The sequence below is a fragment of the Lissotriton vulgaris genome, chromosome 5 (assembly GCF_964263255.1).
Source record: "Lissotriton vulgaris chromosome 5, aLisVul1.2, whole genome shotgun sequence".
Lineage (NCBI taxonomy): Eukaryota > Metazoa > Chordata > Amphibia > Caudata > Salamandridae > Lissotriton > Lissotriton vulgaris.
This window is the reverse complement of record NC_141693.1, coordinates 1773155298-1773168732: the sequence shown is the minus strand read 5'-3', so window position 1 is coordinate 1773168732 and position 13435 is coordinate 1773155298. Positions and strand designations below refer to the sequence as shown.

At 45.3% G+C, this 13435-nt stretch overlaps 1 protein-coding gene across 2 annotated transcripts in view; it reads left to right on the top strand.

Moving 5' to 3' along the window:
• The window catches only part of LOC147717139 (amine oxidase [copper-containing] 3-like), a 339585-nt gene extending 326351 nt beyond the window's left edge, over positions 1–13234 (top strand). For both annotated transcript variants that reach the window (XM_086924081.1, XM_086924082.1), the window contains exon 4: positions 7839–13234. In XM_086924081.1, the coding sequence (XP_086780207.1) occupies positions 7839–8126 (288 nt within the window). In that variant the 3' untranslated portion in view covers positions 8127–13234. The remainder of the gene's footprint in view (positions 1–7838) is intronic.
• Positions 13235–13435: the final 201 nt, after the last annotated feature.

The window sequence follows — 13435 nt, the reverse complement described above, 5'->3', positions numbered from 1 at the left end:
CCATAAACATGCTTCCCCATCTTCCTCTCCCATTCTGAGCATAAACAGTTGCACCAGGTACCTAGCTGGCATCTCTGCTTCCACTGCTTGGTTCTCAAGTACTGCTTGTTCTTTTGTATCTGCCACTCCATGATAATGCACGTGTTTTTGTGCGGTTTCCCTTGTTTACTTTTCCCCCCTTGCACACTCCTTCTCTTTCCCAGTTGTTGCTTCACCACACCCACGCCCACAGTGTTGCTTTTCAGAACCCCAAGTTGCTTTGGCATCCTCTCGCCCTCCCCTGTGTTGCTTCCACTCCCTCTTTGCTTCCCCTCCTCCACATCCACGTTTGAAAAAAACAATGCTTTGGCGCATTCCATTCTCTTTTAGTTGGTGATCCAAGTCGGATCAGCTACTAAATAGAACAAGCATTGGCATAGCCAATAGGTCTCGCCTTTGGGGCCTTATAAGTGTATAGGCGGAGCTATTGACTTTGCCAATGTGTTTAAGCTGTGGAGTAGAGAAGTGTGGCTGCTGTGCAGCATGCAAAAAAGTTTTAAAGTGCCACTTGAATGATGCTGTGCTGGCCCTGAGTGATGCTGTGCTGGCCCTGAGTGATGCTGTGCTGGCCCTGAGTGATGCTGTGGTGGCGCTGAGTGATGCTGTTGTGGTGCTGAGTGATGCTGTGGTGGTGCTGAGTGATGCTGTGGTGGTGCTGACTGATGCTGTGGTGGTGCTGACTGATGCGGTGGTGGTGCTGAGTGATGCTGTGGTGGCCTTGAGTGATACTGTGGTGGCCTTGAGTGATGCTGTGATGGTGCAGAGTGATGCAGTGGTGGCCCTGAGTGATGCCGTGGTGGTGCTGAGTGATGCTGTGGTGGTGCTGAGTGATGCTGCGGTGGTGCTGACTGATGCTGTGGTGGTGCTGACTGATGCTGTGGTGGTGCTGACTGATTCTGTGGTGGCATTGAGAGATATTGTTGCGGCCCGGAGTGATGCTGTGGTGGTGCTGAGTGATGCTGTGGTGTTGCTGACTGATGCTGTGGTGGCATCGAGTGATATTGTTGTGGCCCTGAGTGATGCTGTTGTGGTGCTGAGTGATGCTGTGGTGGTGCTGACTGATGCTGTGGTGGTGCTGAGTAATGCTGTGGTGGTGTTGAGTGATACTGTGGTGGTGCTGAGTGATGCTGTGGTGGTGCTGACTGATGCTGTGGTGGCTTTGAGTGATATTGTTGTGGCCCTGAGTGATGCTGTGGTGGTGCTGAGTGATACTGTGGTGGTGTTGTGTGATGCTGTAGTGGTGCTGGCTGTTGCTTTGGTGGTGCTGACTGATGCTATGGTGATGCTGACTGATGCAGTGGTGGTGCTGTGGTGGCCTTGAGTGATGCTGTGGTGGCCTTGAGTGATGCTGTGGTGGCGCTGAGTGATGCAGTGGTGGCGCTGAGTGATGCAGTGGTGGCGCTGAGTTGGTGGCACTTAGTGATGCAGTGGTGGCGCTGAGTGATGCTGTGGTGGCCCTGAGTGATGCTGTGGTGGTGCTGAGTGATGCTGTGGTAGTGCTGAGTGATGCTGTGGTAGTGCTGACTAATGCAGTGGTGGTGCTAAGTGATGCAGTGGTGGTGCTGAGTGATGTGGTGGTGGTGCTGAGGGATGCTGTGGTGGTGCTGAGTGATGCTGTGCTGCCCTGAGTGATGCTGTGCTGGCCCTGAGTGATGCTGTGCTGGCCCTGAGTGATGCTCTGCTGGCCCTGAGTGATGCTCTGCTGGCCCAGAGTGATGCTCTGCTGGCCCTGAGTGATGCTGTGGTGGCACTAAGTGATGCTGCGGTGGTGCTGACTGATGATACGGTGGTGCTGACTGATGCTGCAGTGGTGCTGAGTGATGCTGCGGTGGTGCTGACTGATGCTGGGGTGGTGCTGACTGATGCTGTGGTGGTGCTGACTGATGCTGTGGTGGCATTGAGTGATATTGTTGTGGCCCTGACTGATGCTGTGGTGCTGCTGAGTGATGCTGTGGTGGTGCTGAGTGATGCTGTGGTGGTGCTGCGTGATGCTGTGGTGGTGCTGAGTGATGCTCTGGTGGTGTTGAGTGATACTGTAGTAGTGCTGACTAATGCTGTGGTGGCGTTGAGTGATATTGTTGTGGCCCTGAGTGATGATGTGGGGGTGCTGAGTGATGCTGTGGTGGTTCTGAGGATGCTGTGGTGGTGCTGAGTGATGCTGTGCTGGCCCTGAGTGATGCAGTGGTGGCCTTGAGTGATGCTGTGGTGACCTTGAGTGATGCTGTGGTGGTGCTGACTGATGCTGTGTTGGCGTTGAGTGATATTGTTGTGGCCCTGAGTGATGCTGTGGTGTTGCTGAGTGATGCTGTGGTGGTGCTGAGTGATGCTGTGGTGGCAATGAGTGATGCTGTGGTGGCGCTGAGTGATGCTGTGGTGGCGCTGAGTGATGCTGTGGTGGCGCTGAGTGATTAAGGTATTGCGCTGAGTGATGCTGTGGTGGTGCAGAGTGATGCTGCTGTGACACAGTGTCTTTGCTAGTTACAGTTGGTAGAAGAGGGGTAGAAGAGGGCAGAAGGGGGTAGAGAGGTAGAAGAGTAGAAGAGGGGTAGAGTGGTAGAATAAGGGTAGGGGGTAGAGGGGTAGAAAGGTAGAGGGGTACAAGAGGGGTAGAGGGGTACAAAAGGGGTACAAGCGGGGTACAGGGGTAGAAGGGGAGACGAGGGATAGAGGGTTAGAGGGGTAGAAGGGTAGAACGGGTAGAGGGGTAGCAGAGAGGTAGAGGGGTAGTAGAGGGGTAGTAGGGTAAAGGGGTAGTAGAGTGGTAGAAGAGAGGTAGAGGGGTAGAAGAGGGGTAGGAAAGGGGTAGAGGGGTAAAGAAGGGTTGAGGGGCAGAAGAGGGGTAGAAGCGGGGAAGAGGGGTATAGGGCCAGAAGGGTAGAAGAGGGATAAAGGTGTAGAAGGGGTAGAAGAGGGGTAGAGGGGTAGTAGAGAGGTAGAGGGGTAGTAGAGGGGAAGAGGGGTAGTAGAAGGGTAGTAGAAGGGTTGAGAGGTAGTAGAGGGGTTGAGGGGTAGAAAAGGGGTAGAGGGGTAGAAGAGGAGTAGAGGGGTAATGTGGTAGAGGGCGGGTAGAGGGGTTGTAGAGGGATAGAAGAGGGGTAGAGGTGTAGATGGGTAGAGGTGTAGAAGAGGGTCAGAGGGGTAGTAGAGGGGTAGAGGGGTAGAAGAGGGGTAGAGGGGTAAAGGGGTAGAAGAGGGTTAGTAGAGGGGTAGAGGGGTAGTAGAGGGGTTGAGGGGTAGAAGAGGGGGAAAAGAGGGCTAGAAGTGGGAGAGGGGTAATGTGGTAGAGGGCGGGTAGAGGGGTTGTAGAGGGATAGAAGAGGGGTAGAGGTGTAGATGGGTAGAGGTGTAGAAGAGGGTTAGAGGGGTAGTAGAGGGGTAGAGGGGTAGAAGAGGGGTAGAGGGGTAAAGGGGTAGCAGGGTAGTAGAGAGGTAGAGGGGTAGTAGAGAGGTAGAGGGGTAGTAGAGAGGTAGAGGGGTAGTAGAGGGGTAGTAGGGTAAAGGGGCAGTAGAGGGGTAGAAGAGAGGTAGAGCGATAGGAGAGGGGTAGAGGGGTAGAAGAGGGTTAGAGGGGTAACAGAGGGGTTGGGGGTAGAAGAGGGGTAGAGGGGTAGAATAGGGGTAGAGAGGTAAAAAAGGGGTAGAGGTGTAGAAGGGTAGAAGAGGGATAAAGGGGTAGAAGGGTAGAAGGGGTAGAAGAGGGGTAGAGGTTTAGATGGGTAGAGGGGTAGAAGAGGGTTAGAGGGGTAGTAGAGGGGTAGTAGAGGGGTAGAAGAGGTGTAGAGGAGTAAAGGGGTAGAAGAAGGGTAGTAGAGGGGTTGAGGGGTAGAGCGGTAAAAGAGGGGAAGAAGAAGGGTAGAGGAGTAGAAGGGTAGGAGAGGGGTAGATGGGGAGAAGAGGGGTAGAAGAGTGGTGGAAGAGGGGTAGAAGAGGGGTAGAAGAGGGGCAGAGGTGTACAAGAGGGGTAGAGGGGTAGAAGAGGGATAGAAGAGGGGTAGAATAGGGGTAGAGGGGTAGTAGGGTAGAGGGGTAGTAGAGGGTTAGAAGATGGGTAGAGGTGTAGATGGGTAGGGGGGTAGAGGGGTAGAAGAGAGGTAGAGGGGTAGAAGAGGGGTAGAGGGGTAGAAGAGGGGTAGAGAGGTAGTAGAGGGGTTGAGGGGTAGATGAGGGGTAGAAGGGTAGAAGAGGGGTAGAAGGGTAGAGGAAGGATAAAGGGGTAGAAGAGTGGTAGAAGGGGGTAGAAGAGGGGCAGAGGTGTAGAAGAGAGTTAGAAAGAGGGTAGAGGGGTAGAAGATTAGTCGAGGGGTAGAAGAGGGATAAAGGGGTAGAAGAGGGATAGAGGGGTACAAGAGAGGTAGAGTGGTACAAGAGGGTTAGAGGGGTAGAAGGGTAGAAGAGGGATAGAGGGTTAGAGTGAAAAAAAGATTCCTCCAATCGGTGTACAATGTGTGCAAGAGACGCTGTGAAGTAAATAAATGTAGGACTGCGGACTATACAATACATTCAGCATGCATGAAACGTGACTACTGAATTCATCGTCATGCATAGGTTAACTAATAAGGCTGATAAAAAAAAGAATTACGATCTACTTCAATCACAATAATCTATTGCAATATTTTCTGTCTCACTGAAAGCTTCTTGAGCACATAAAACACAAGGAAGCTATCTGCTTCAGGAATGTGAAAGAAAGCTCTCTTTTCTTGAAAGCTAATGACCCATGACGAGAGAGGAAAGCCATATTTGACAGCAACCCACATGACAGCTTTGCGCGAGCACGCACACGTGAACGCAAGCTTTAGGCCAGCAAAAGCACTTTGGAAATCCCCTTACTAAATTCCTCGCAGGTCAGCGCATGGGCTGACTCAGCGAGACCTAAAAAAAAGGCCCTGTTTCATTTTGCAGGCACACATATACACTGCGGCGGCTGCTCCGCAGTGGAGGAGGATCGTCATCTCACTGCTTGGCTCAGAGCCAGCAAATGAAAAATAAAACGATGTTCTAGCATCGTTGTATTGTTCATTTGCCGGCTCTGAGCCAGTTTGTGAAGGGAGGGGCAGAGCATGGGGAGTAGGAGTGCTATGTGCACTCCCTAAGTGCGCATATGTGTTTGGCCGGCCATCTCAGGCCGACTAAAACACACATGCGCTCTAAGTGTTTTTTTCAACCCGGCTTCATTGAATGGCTGGGCTAGAGAAACCCCCACAGACTCCATGGTCTGAGCGGAGCGTTTTTACAGCCCCTCAGACCAATCCCCGCGCTGCTCTCAAGTGAGAGAAGCGCAGGGATTGCACAGGGACTCTGTAACGCTGCGCCAGTGCATGATGGGACCAGGAAGGACGAGGCACGATGCGGGTGGCAGCTCCAGGTAAGTACATTTTTTAAAATTATTATTAAACCCCCCAACTTTCCACCTCCTGCACTCCTCCCCTTCCCCCACCCGCACCACCACATCTTCATTGTGTACGCTCCTACGGAATGATGTGTTCGGCCATGTAAAAGTCTTTTATTTGTGTTTTTAAAACGTTAGTAATGCAGTGTGGCTAATTCTTGACAAAGCGAATAGACCAGAACGGTATGACCTATTGGCTTCGCCAGTTCTTGTTTATTTATGCTTGGTAACATGTGCAGGCCATTTTTATGTGGCAACTTCTTTACTGTTTATTACTTTTACACTTTTAATGCCTGCTTTTTTTTTTAAAGTAAATAAAAAAAGAACACCGGTTTGCTATTTGCTTTGCCAGAAATTTGTTTAAACTGGAGGTTGGGGGGGCGGGACAACAATCCGAGAGACGTGGGCTATAACCTAACTAAAAAATAAACAAACATTGGCAAAACCAATAGCGATTGCTTGCATTTTGAGTTCTGGTTTAAAACGTTAGAAAAACCTGCTAAAGTGAAAGAAGAAAACAAAAACGACTGCTTTCTGTACACAGTCTTTACAGTATACAATGTACAGGTGAGATTGGAATGCTCCTCTGGTTAGACTTTAAGCTCGCGCTATGTATATGTTAAATGACTGTTAACAATAAAAGTCTGGAGGACACCTCTGTGCTTTCAAGCCTGATCGAAAAAAAGCCCCCTCCCAATTTATTTGTATTCTAAAAGCTGATCCTAATTGAGAAATAGCTGGTAGCAATAGGGGGCAACTTATTTTAATTAGAAATTGTGTGTCAAGAAATATTCAAGATTTTCACAGCACAACTCTCGAATAGCAAATTGAGGTATACAGATACTTTTGCATCAAAAAGAGACACTCTTAATTCCAATCTTTACAGCAATTAATACAATCACATCTACAAATATTATTATTGTTAGTAATATGTAACCATTGTGTAAAAATTGGCATTATGGAAATGAACATTCTTTTTAAAAAAAGTTTGCTTAATATTTGTGAAAATTAGACACATATTAGAATTTCCACTATAATGTAAAGTAAATTAATTAAAATCGTATGCAATTCATAGTACACACTAATATTTAATAACTGTATTGTTCTTGTACTATTCCTTGAAGAATTACACGTGTGCCCATCTTCTCTATTTTGCCTTCTGTGTTCCCGAAAACTTTTTCCATATAAACAATAGTATAATTGCTAATTGAAAACATTCCCCTCCATGTAAAGGAGGGTTTATAATTCCAATCATCTAAAGAGATAACTACATTTTGAATAACCATTCTGACAGTTCTTCAGCCTATGCCATCATCTATGTGTGGTGGTTATTCTCCGCGAAATGTTTTAATGCAAACACTTTCATCCAGTATGCCTCTATTTTAGGTTTGGGAATACCCAGAAACCACTTCACTGCCTCTAACTCATCAAGCTCTCTTCCTGATCCCATTCTCTTCCGACCTGACTGCCACACTAACAACGTCCACTTCAGCTACAAACCCCAAGTTGCTTTTTAACCACACAATCTGCCTAAAACATCCAAATTCACCACATTCACCACAATCAGATACTGGAATATTTATAAAATCTCACCCCATCTTCCATCCCACAGAGCAACGTGGTTATTCAACGCTCTAATTAGTAATGTACACACTCGACATTTTGTTGTAGGAGCATCTTGACAGTGTTACTCCGGGATTACTTGTCTCCCTTAAGTAAGGCTGTTAACTTTGCTACATGCAATTTGCTGGTTGCAACCTGCGGATCTAAATATTCAATGTTAGTCACAAAAATCCTTCCAGATAACTAACTGAAATTATTTCCAGCTAAGCCCTTATGAAAAAAAAGCTCTCCGCCAACTACAATTCCTTCAGCTCCCCAGTTACTTTGGGCACTGAGGGGGCTTTCTAGGACTCCTCCAATGGAACTCGCTCCCAGGAGACCCACAGGTAGTCTGAACCTTCCCTCCAGTTTAAGATCACCTTGAAAGACCCCCTCCTACATTCGTGGCATGGCAGTGTCTGATCAACAAGTCATCCCTCCTCCAAGCTTCCTCATCCTTCGCTTAACTTTTCCACCCTACTGCAACCTACAGTCTAATGCATGTAATAAATATTACCCATAGATTTCAAGTTTGTAAAGTTAGTATTTTGTCACCTCCCATCACACACCCAAAGTTATCTTTAACTCTGCGAATGACTCTGTCATCCTTATATACTGCTTGGTACCTTGTAATGTGTTTCTTTCCATGGAAGTTTAATCTTTCAGTAATTCTAAATACAAAAAATAAGTGTACTGATAATGACATCACCTGAAATATGTCAACCTTTCTTCTGCATGGCACACAATTGTTTGGCCTTTCCTTTTGGTTAACTCGTAACTTACCCTTCTACTTGTTTGTGAATTCTCACAGGACCTGGTCGCCTGGATCACCACTGGCTTCCTTCACATTCCACACTCTGAGGACATTCCCAACACAGTGACTGCAGGGAATGGAGTCAGCTTCCTGCTGCGACCCTACAACTATTTCACAGAGGATCCCTCTGTCAATTCTGGAGACGCTGTCTATTTCACGAAGGACATGGACCTCACCAGTTGCACTGTCAATCCACTAGCCTGCTTATCAAAGACTGCCTCTTGTGCACCCAGCATTCCTCCGTTCAACTACACCGGACTGGATATTGATCAACTGGTACTCTAAGGGTCGCCCAGCTTTGCCGCAGGACCTGAACAAGCACAAGAGGGCATCTGTTGCCAAAGAGGGTCACCATGCATGGGAAATTAGTTACTTTGACTTAGGCTGATTGACAAGGCTATTCCAATTGACAAACATACCAAAGTGTACAACCAGTGACCTGAGTTTGCCTGTGATTTTTATCTCCTTTACGAGGTTCATCCACCAATTCACCAGCTACCCATCCATTCAATCGTCGTCCTGTCCATCTAGCCTGATGTCATTTCTTTGATAGGGCCTGCAAACCGAGTTAATTATTTTTAATTCATTTTTACCGAATGTGATAAATGTGCTTTTATTGCTATAAGGAGATTATGGCAGCATATGTGTCTCATCCGGCTCCTAAACTATTTCCCTGAGCACAGGACAGGTGCAATGTTTTTTGGTGCTTAGCCACTGGCCAGAGTTAACACGTCTTGGGGACGTTCATGGTTGCCCACTGTCGCTTAGTGCATTACCAAAAGGAATTGTTGATTTCACTAGCCAGTTCTGCTGCAGTAGGAAAGCCACAGGGCTACAACAGTGGTGGGATGCACACAACCTGCCTTTTTACATTACACTTTTCCTTTTTTATACTATGCATTAGATAAATGCCTTTGCCACCTTCCTCCATCTCACACGTCATATTGCATTTCTCTGATTGGATCCCTAGATGGCTGGCCACATATGCTAAGTGGCAGTCCTTTCCAGGAACGAGGAAGCATATACATGCATTTGTTTATATCAACGGAGCCCTGACTGGCTGCCCACTCTACCCCCGCTATAACGAACACCCACACCTCTTGCTTTAAAACTGTCAAGGAACTGGATGAGAGACCTGCTTACATTTTTATTTTTAAATATATTGGCAAGATGAATATTTAAGGATTAGTACCAACAGCTGCTCTTTTCTTTGCTAAAATAAATAGAGGTATAATGTCAGTGATGCTACAAAATAGAGAGTCAGATTTAGTGCTTGCAAAATACTGGTCACTATTTGCAATCAGTATATTTGCAAACAATATTCATTGGGTAAATCGCAAATTGCGACTCAGGCCGAATGCCCAGAATCACAGGCATGGTGGCCTGCAAGGGTCAGCAGGCCACCGTGTCTGTGATTGGTTTTCAATAAAGCAAACGTTTTTTTAATGCAGCCCATTTTCCCTAAACAAAATAGGGCTGCGTATTCAAAAAAGATTTCTTTTTTAAAAGTTTTTTAAAGGGTTGCAGTGGTCCCCTAGACCATTGCCCTCGTTTCCAAAAACTTTGTTTACGGTCACAAAGGTGAAGTAGTCCAAAAGGCACCCCTTGCATTTTGTGAATGAGTTATCACCTCATTTGAGACGTTGGCAACTTTGTAATGTTTTGTGAGTGCAAAACAGTGATACCAATTTGGTATTAAGAATGGGCAACTACAACACACCTATCCATTCAGAATCCCACTTAAGGAGTGGAAACACGTTTCCAACTCCTAAAATTAAATTAGTACATAGGAAAAATCATGTTAACAACCTCAAACGTTTAATTGGAGCATTTGCGACCCTTACAGTGCTTAGCACATCTGACCCATGGATTTCGTTCAGATCCATACATTGCCAATCCAACAGCGTGTGCAACAGCCCTTTTCGGAGGATAGGAGAGAAGATGCTGACAGTCTCATCTACTCATGGTCTCTCTTTAGACATCCAGACGTGCTTTGTATTCGTTTATTGCACACTTCCATTTCTCATTGGAAGTGCTCTGCATTTCACCATCACCACAATGCTGACCTTAAAATAGAAAATGTCGATGACAATCATATCGATCATGGCGACCACTGTTGTAGCCTTGTAATGCTGATGCCAGCAGTTTTGAGTAAATGGGGCCTCGATGGGAAGATTTGGTGGCTTGAGCAAGGACCAGAGATATCCCCGTGTTATATTGCAGTGTACTTGGCACAGGCGCGGCATTTGTGTGATGCCTTGCCAAACACAGGTGACTGGGGTGGACGACACTTATGCAATTTGCATTGATGCTCTTGGGAATCGCTTGATGCCCAGGCATGTCGCCAGGAGTACGGTGAGTGGGGACAGTTCTTCTCGTGTGATGGTCTGAGGCATGCTCTTATGACATGGCGAGTGTGGAGGTATATTTAATTGATCTGGAAGGATTGGTATTATGACTTTAGTAAGTCACATCGATGTAGTAGTTTGGCTTGTGGTTGAGAAGGGGATATTGTTTATTTGTGTCAGTGGTTGTAGCTGGGGGAACAGGCACTCATGTTTGGGAGCTGACTTATTTTTCAATCTCAAAATTCGACACAGACCAACAGAGAAAAAGGTAGAAAAAAAGGAAAAAGTAAGTGAAAGATAGAATAGCACTGATAAAGTAAGAAAAGAGGTGTGGAAATAACCTGGAGAGCTTAAATTAAGAAGCAGGATGTGCAGGGAAAGAGAAGATTGTGGCATGAAACGGAGACAACATCAGCGTCGACTAAAAGGGCATTTTAGGGTCATGGGAATTTGGAGAAGTCAGGTGTTTGAGATGAGAAACTGTAAGATCTTGGTCCTTCGGAATGCATGATGGCTGCTGATAAAAATGTTCACATGTTCCAGCCATAGCTACTAAGGCATTTGCCACTAAAAGATAGTAGGGTAAAACAATTACTCTTAGAAGTTTTAGAGGGTTTAGTGTGGAATTTCGGATTACCTTTCTACTTTGAGAACACCCCCTTCCAATTCAGGTCAAGATTATGGTCCCCCATCTCCTAGAGTTTCAAACATTTTCCTTGCCTACAACTGAATAAAGTAGCAGTTCTTTTTTGTGAACCAAGCCAAGAATCATGAGCCATTAAAGTCAAGCAGGTCATAAGTTTTGGTTCCCAACAGAGCTGTCCCTTCCTGACATCATTCCTTTATCAATCTTTACTCCTCTCTCCATTCCTCCTCTTCTTCCTTATTCCCTCACTACCTTGCTCTTCAAGGGCCAAGATAAAGCAAGAGCATAGAAATGTTCCTTCATCCAAAGTTTAGTTTTGTCCCTTTCGTTATATAAACCACTTTTTTTTAAGGGATCTGAGCAGGGTGGGTAATAGCGTGTGTGTGTAGCACGCATTCATATGGGGTATATGAATGTGTGTTTTGGAGTATGTATCTGTGTGTACCTAACTACTATCCCTCACCCCCAAATTATTTATATAATTTCCGCATACAGCGTTTCTACTTTACATTTTAGAGGTGCCTGGCGTGTTATTGGTCCAGACATGCCCCTAGACATTTTAGGGTGCTGTTTTTGAAGATCTACTTATTAAAGATTATTATTCATATCTGCTGTGGTGAGTGTGCATCTTTCAGGCCGCATCCTTGCTGCTAATACAAAAGATGCAACTTGCTCAGCCGCGTCAGGGCCAACGTTTTAAGTATATGGTTGGTCCCTGGCTGTAGTGGCAGCGTGAGCAAACAAATGATGGACTGGAAAGTAGAGTTTTAAGAATTTCTTGTTCTTGAGATTCATTGAAGCAGTCCTCCCATCTCGTTTTTGTTTCATACTAATATTGTTTCCCTGTCTTACCTAATTAGGATTAGCCCAGAGTCACAGGGTACAATCAAATGAATGTGCTTGAACGAATGATAGGGTAGCACGGTTAGACCTTATAATCCTTTCCTTCGATAGAACAACTCTGTTGTTATTCTAGTCTGTAAGGTAGCAAGTTGAATCTTCATTCTTAAAACCAGAAGTTGGACGAAACTAATATGATGATGTTTCTCTACCTTAGAAATGTAGGCAGAACATTTCACTGTTCTACAAGCTGGTATGTTGCAGGTGCATGACCAGCAAACCACCATCACATAGAAATGTATCCGGGAATGCTGGGTGTGGCGACCAAGATATAGCGGCTCAGTTGTAAAACGCTGTCGGTCTTTCACTCTCCAGACGAACCTCATCATCCTTATGTACCCCACTTGGCTTTCCTCTCACTGGTGCCAGGTTCTGATCATTGCTTTTCAGGTGCAGTATTTTGCAAATGAGTGAGGGAGCAGATTTGCATTATTTGACTATTTTCTGAAATGGCTAGACTGCTTTTCTTAACTTTTCCTCTTCCTTAGTTGAATACCCATCCACATGAAGGTTGGACCCACTGCTAGTAGGCAACTTTTGAAATATCACCATTAATTATTACTAAATACATATTTGAAGAGTTAGAAAGGTTCCTAAAAGTGTCAAAAATGCATGTTGTAATGGCAAAGTAGTGAGGAAGCCAATACATGCAGTCAACTGAACAGAAGCATGTAATGAAAGCAAAATGGTTTGAATGTTGCGATCACAGCAAATTCCAGTCCACCTTTCTCTTTTGCAATGTCCATCTTTAGCCCAAGAAATGTGAGGGAACCCCAAAAATTCCAAAATGTTGAACCCTCTACCATAATACAACTTGATTGGTTAATTGGACTGAATATTTTATGTCTTGCATTCATAATGAAATATAACCTATATCTTTATACAGTGTGGACCAAATGTTCTCTATTGCTGAGATTGTAATTGTGGCAGGTTCGGCATCATATGTCTAGCGCCCCGGTGTTTTAATAGTACTTCCTTCAGACGAGAAAGGGATTATAATCTTTATGTGGTAATTTGTTTAAAATCCAGAATGGGATGTTTCAACACAATTTACATCCTGGTTGCTTGTGTGCTTCCAGAGTTACTCCATACATCTCCCATCAACACAGAAGGACACGAAGACCTGGTGCAATTCCTCATTTCATCACTATGTAATATGTACATTATCACACTAAAATGACATGAACATAGACGTCATACATGGAGTCTTCTGTCGCGCAGCTAGGTCACCATCCCACAGCCTTGTTCCACCTTTCGTGAAACATGCCGTAAATCTGAAATCATCCTTTAGAATTGGAGGTGCTTGGGGTAAAAAAATGCACCTCTTTGTTAGAGTTCCCAAAACATTGCAAAGAGCATTTCAATTGAATTTTTTTTTAATCAAATATGTTATTACAACATCCTGAAAACTGGTTTGTCAATCCATCAGGAAATAGTAATGTTGTGATATTAAAATAACCTTCTTGGTGATTGATCAAATAAAGGGTTTATACCACTTACCTGCTTACCTGTATCTGCTTGCCTATATTATACACATAATTCCACTGCATTGTAATGTATTCACACAAGATCAGATGGTCAGCTCCAGGGAATAAGATCTTTCTTACCAGCCAGCAAGCATGATGTGTTGTGTGTGAATAATGAGAGGAAATGTTAAACTTCTGTGTTATGTCTAAGAGTGAAGGAGTGCACACACCATT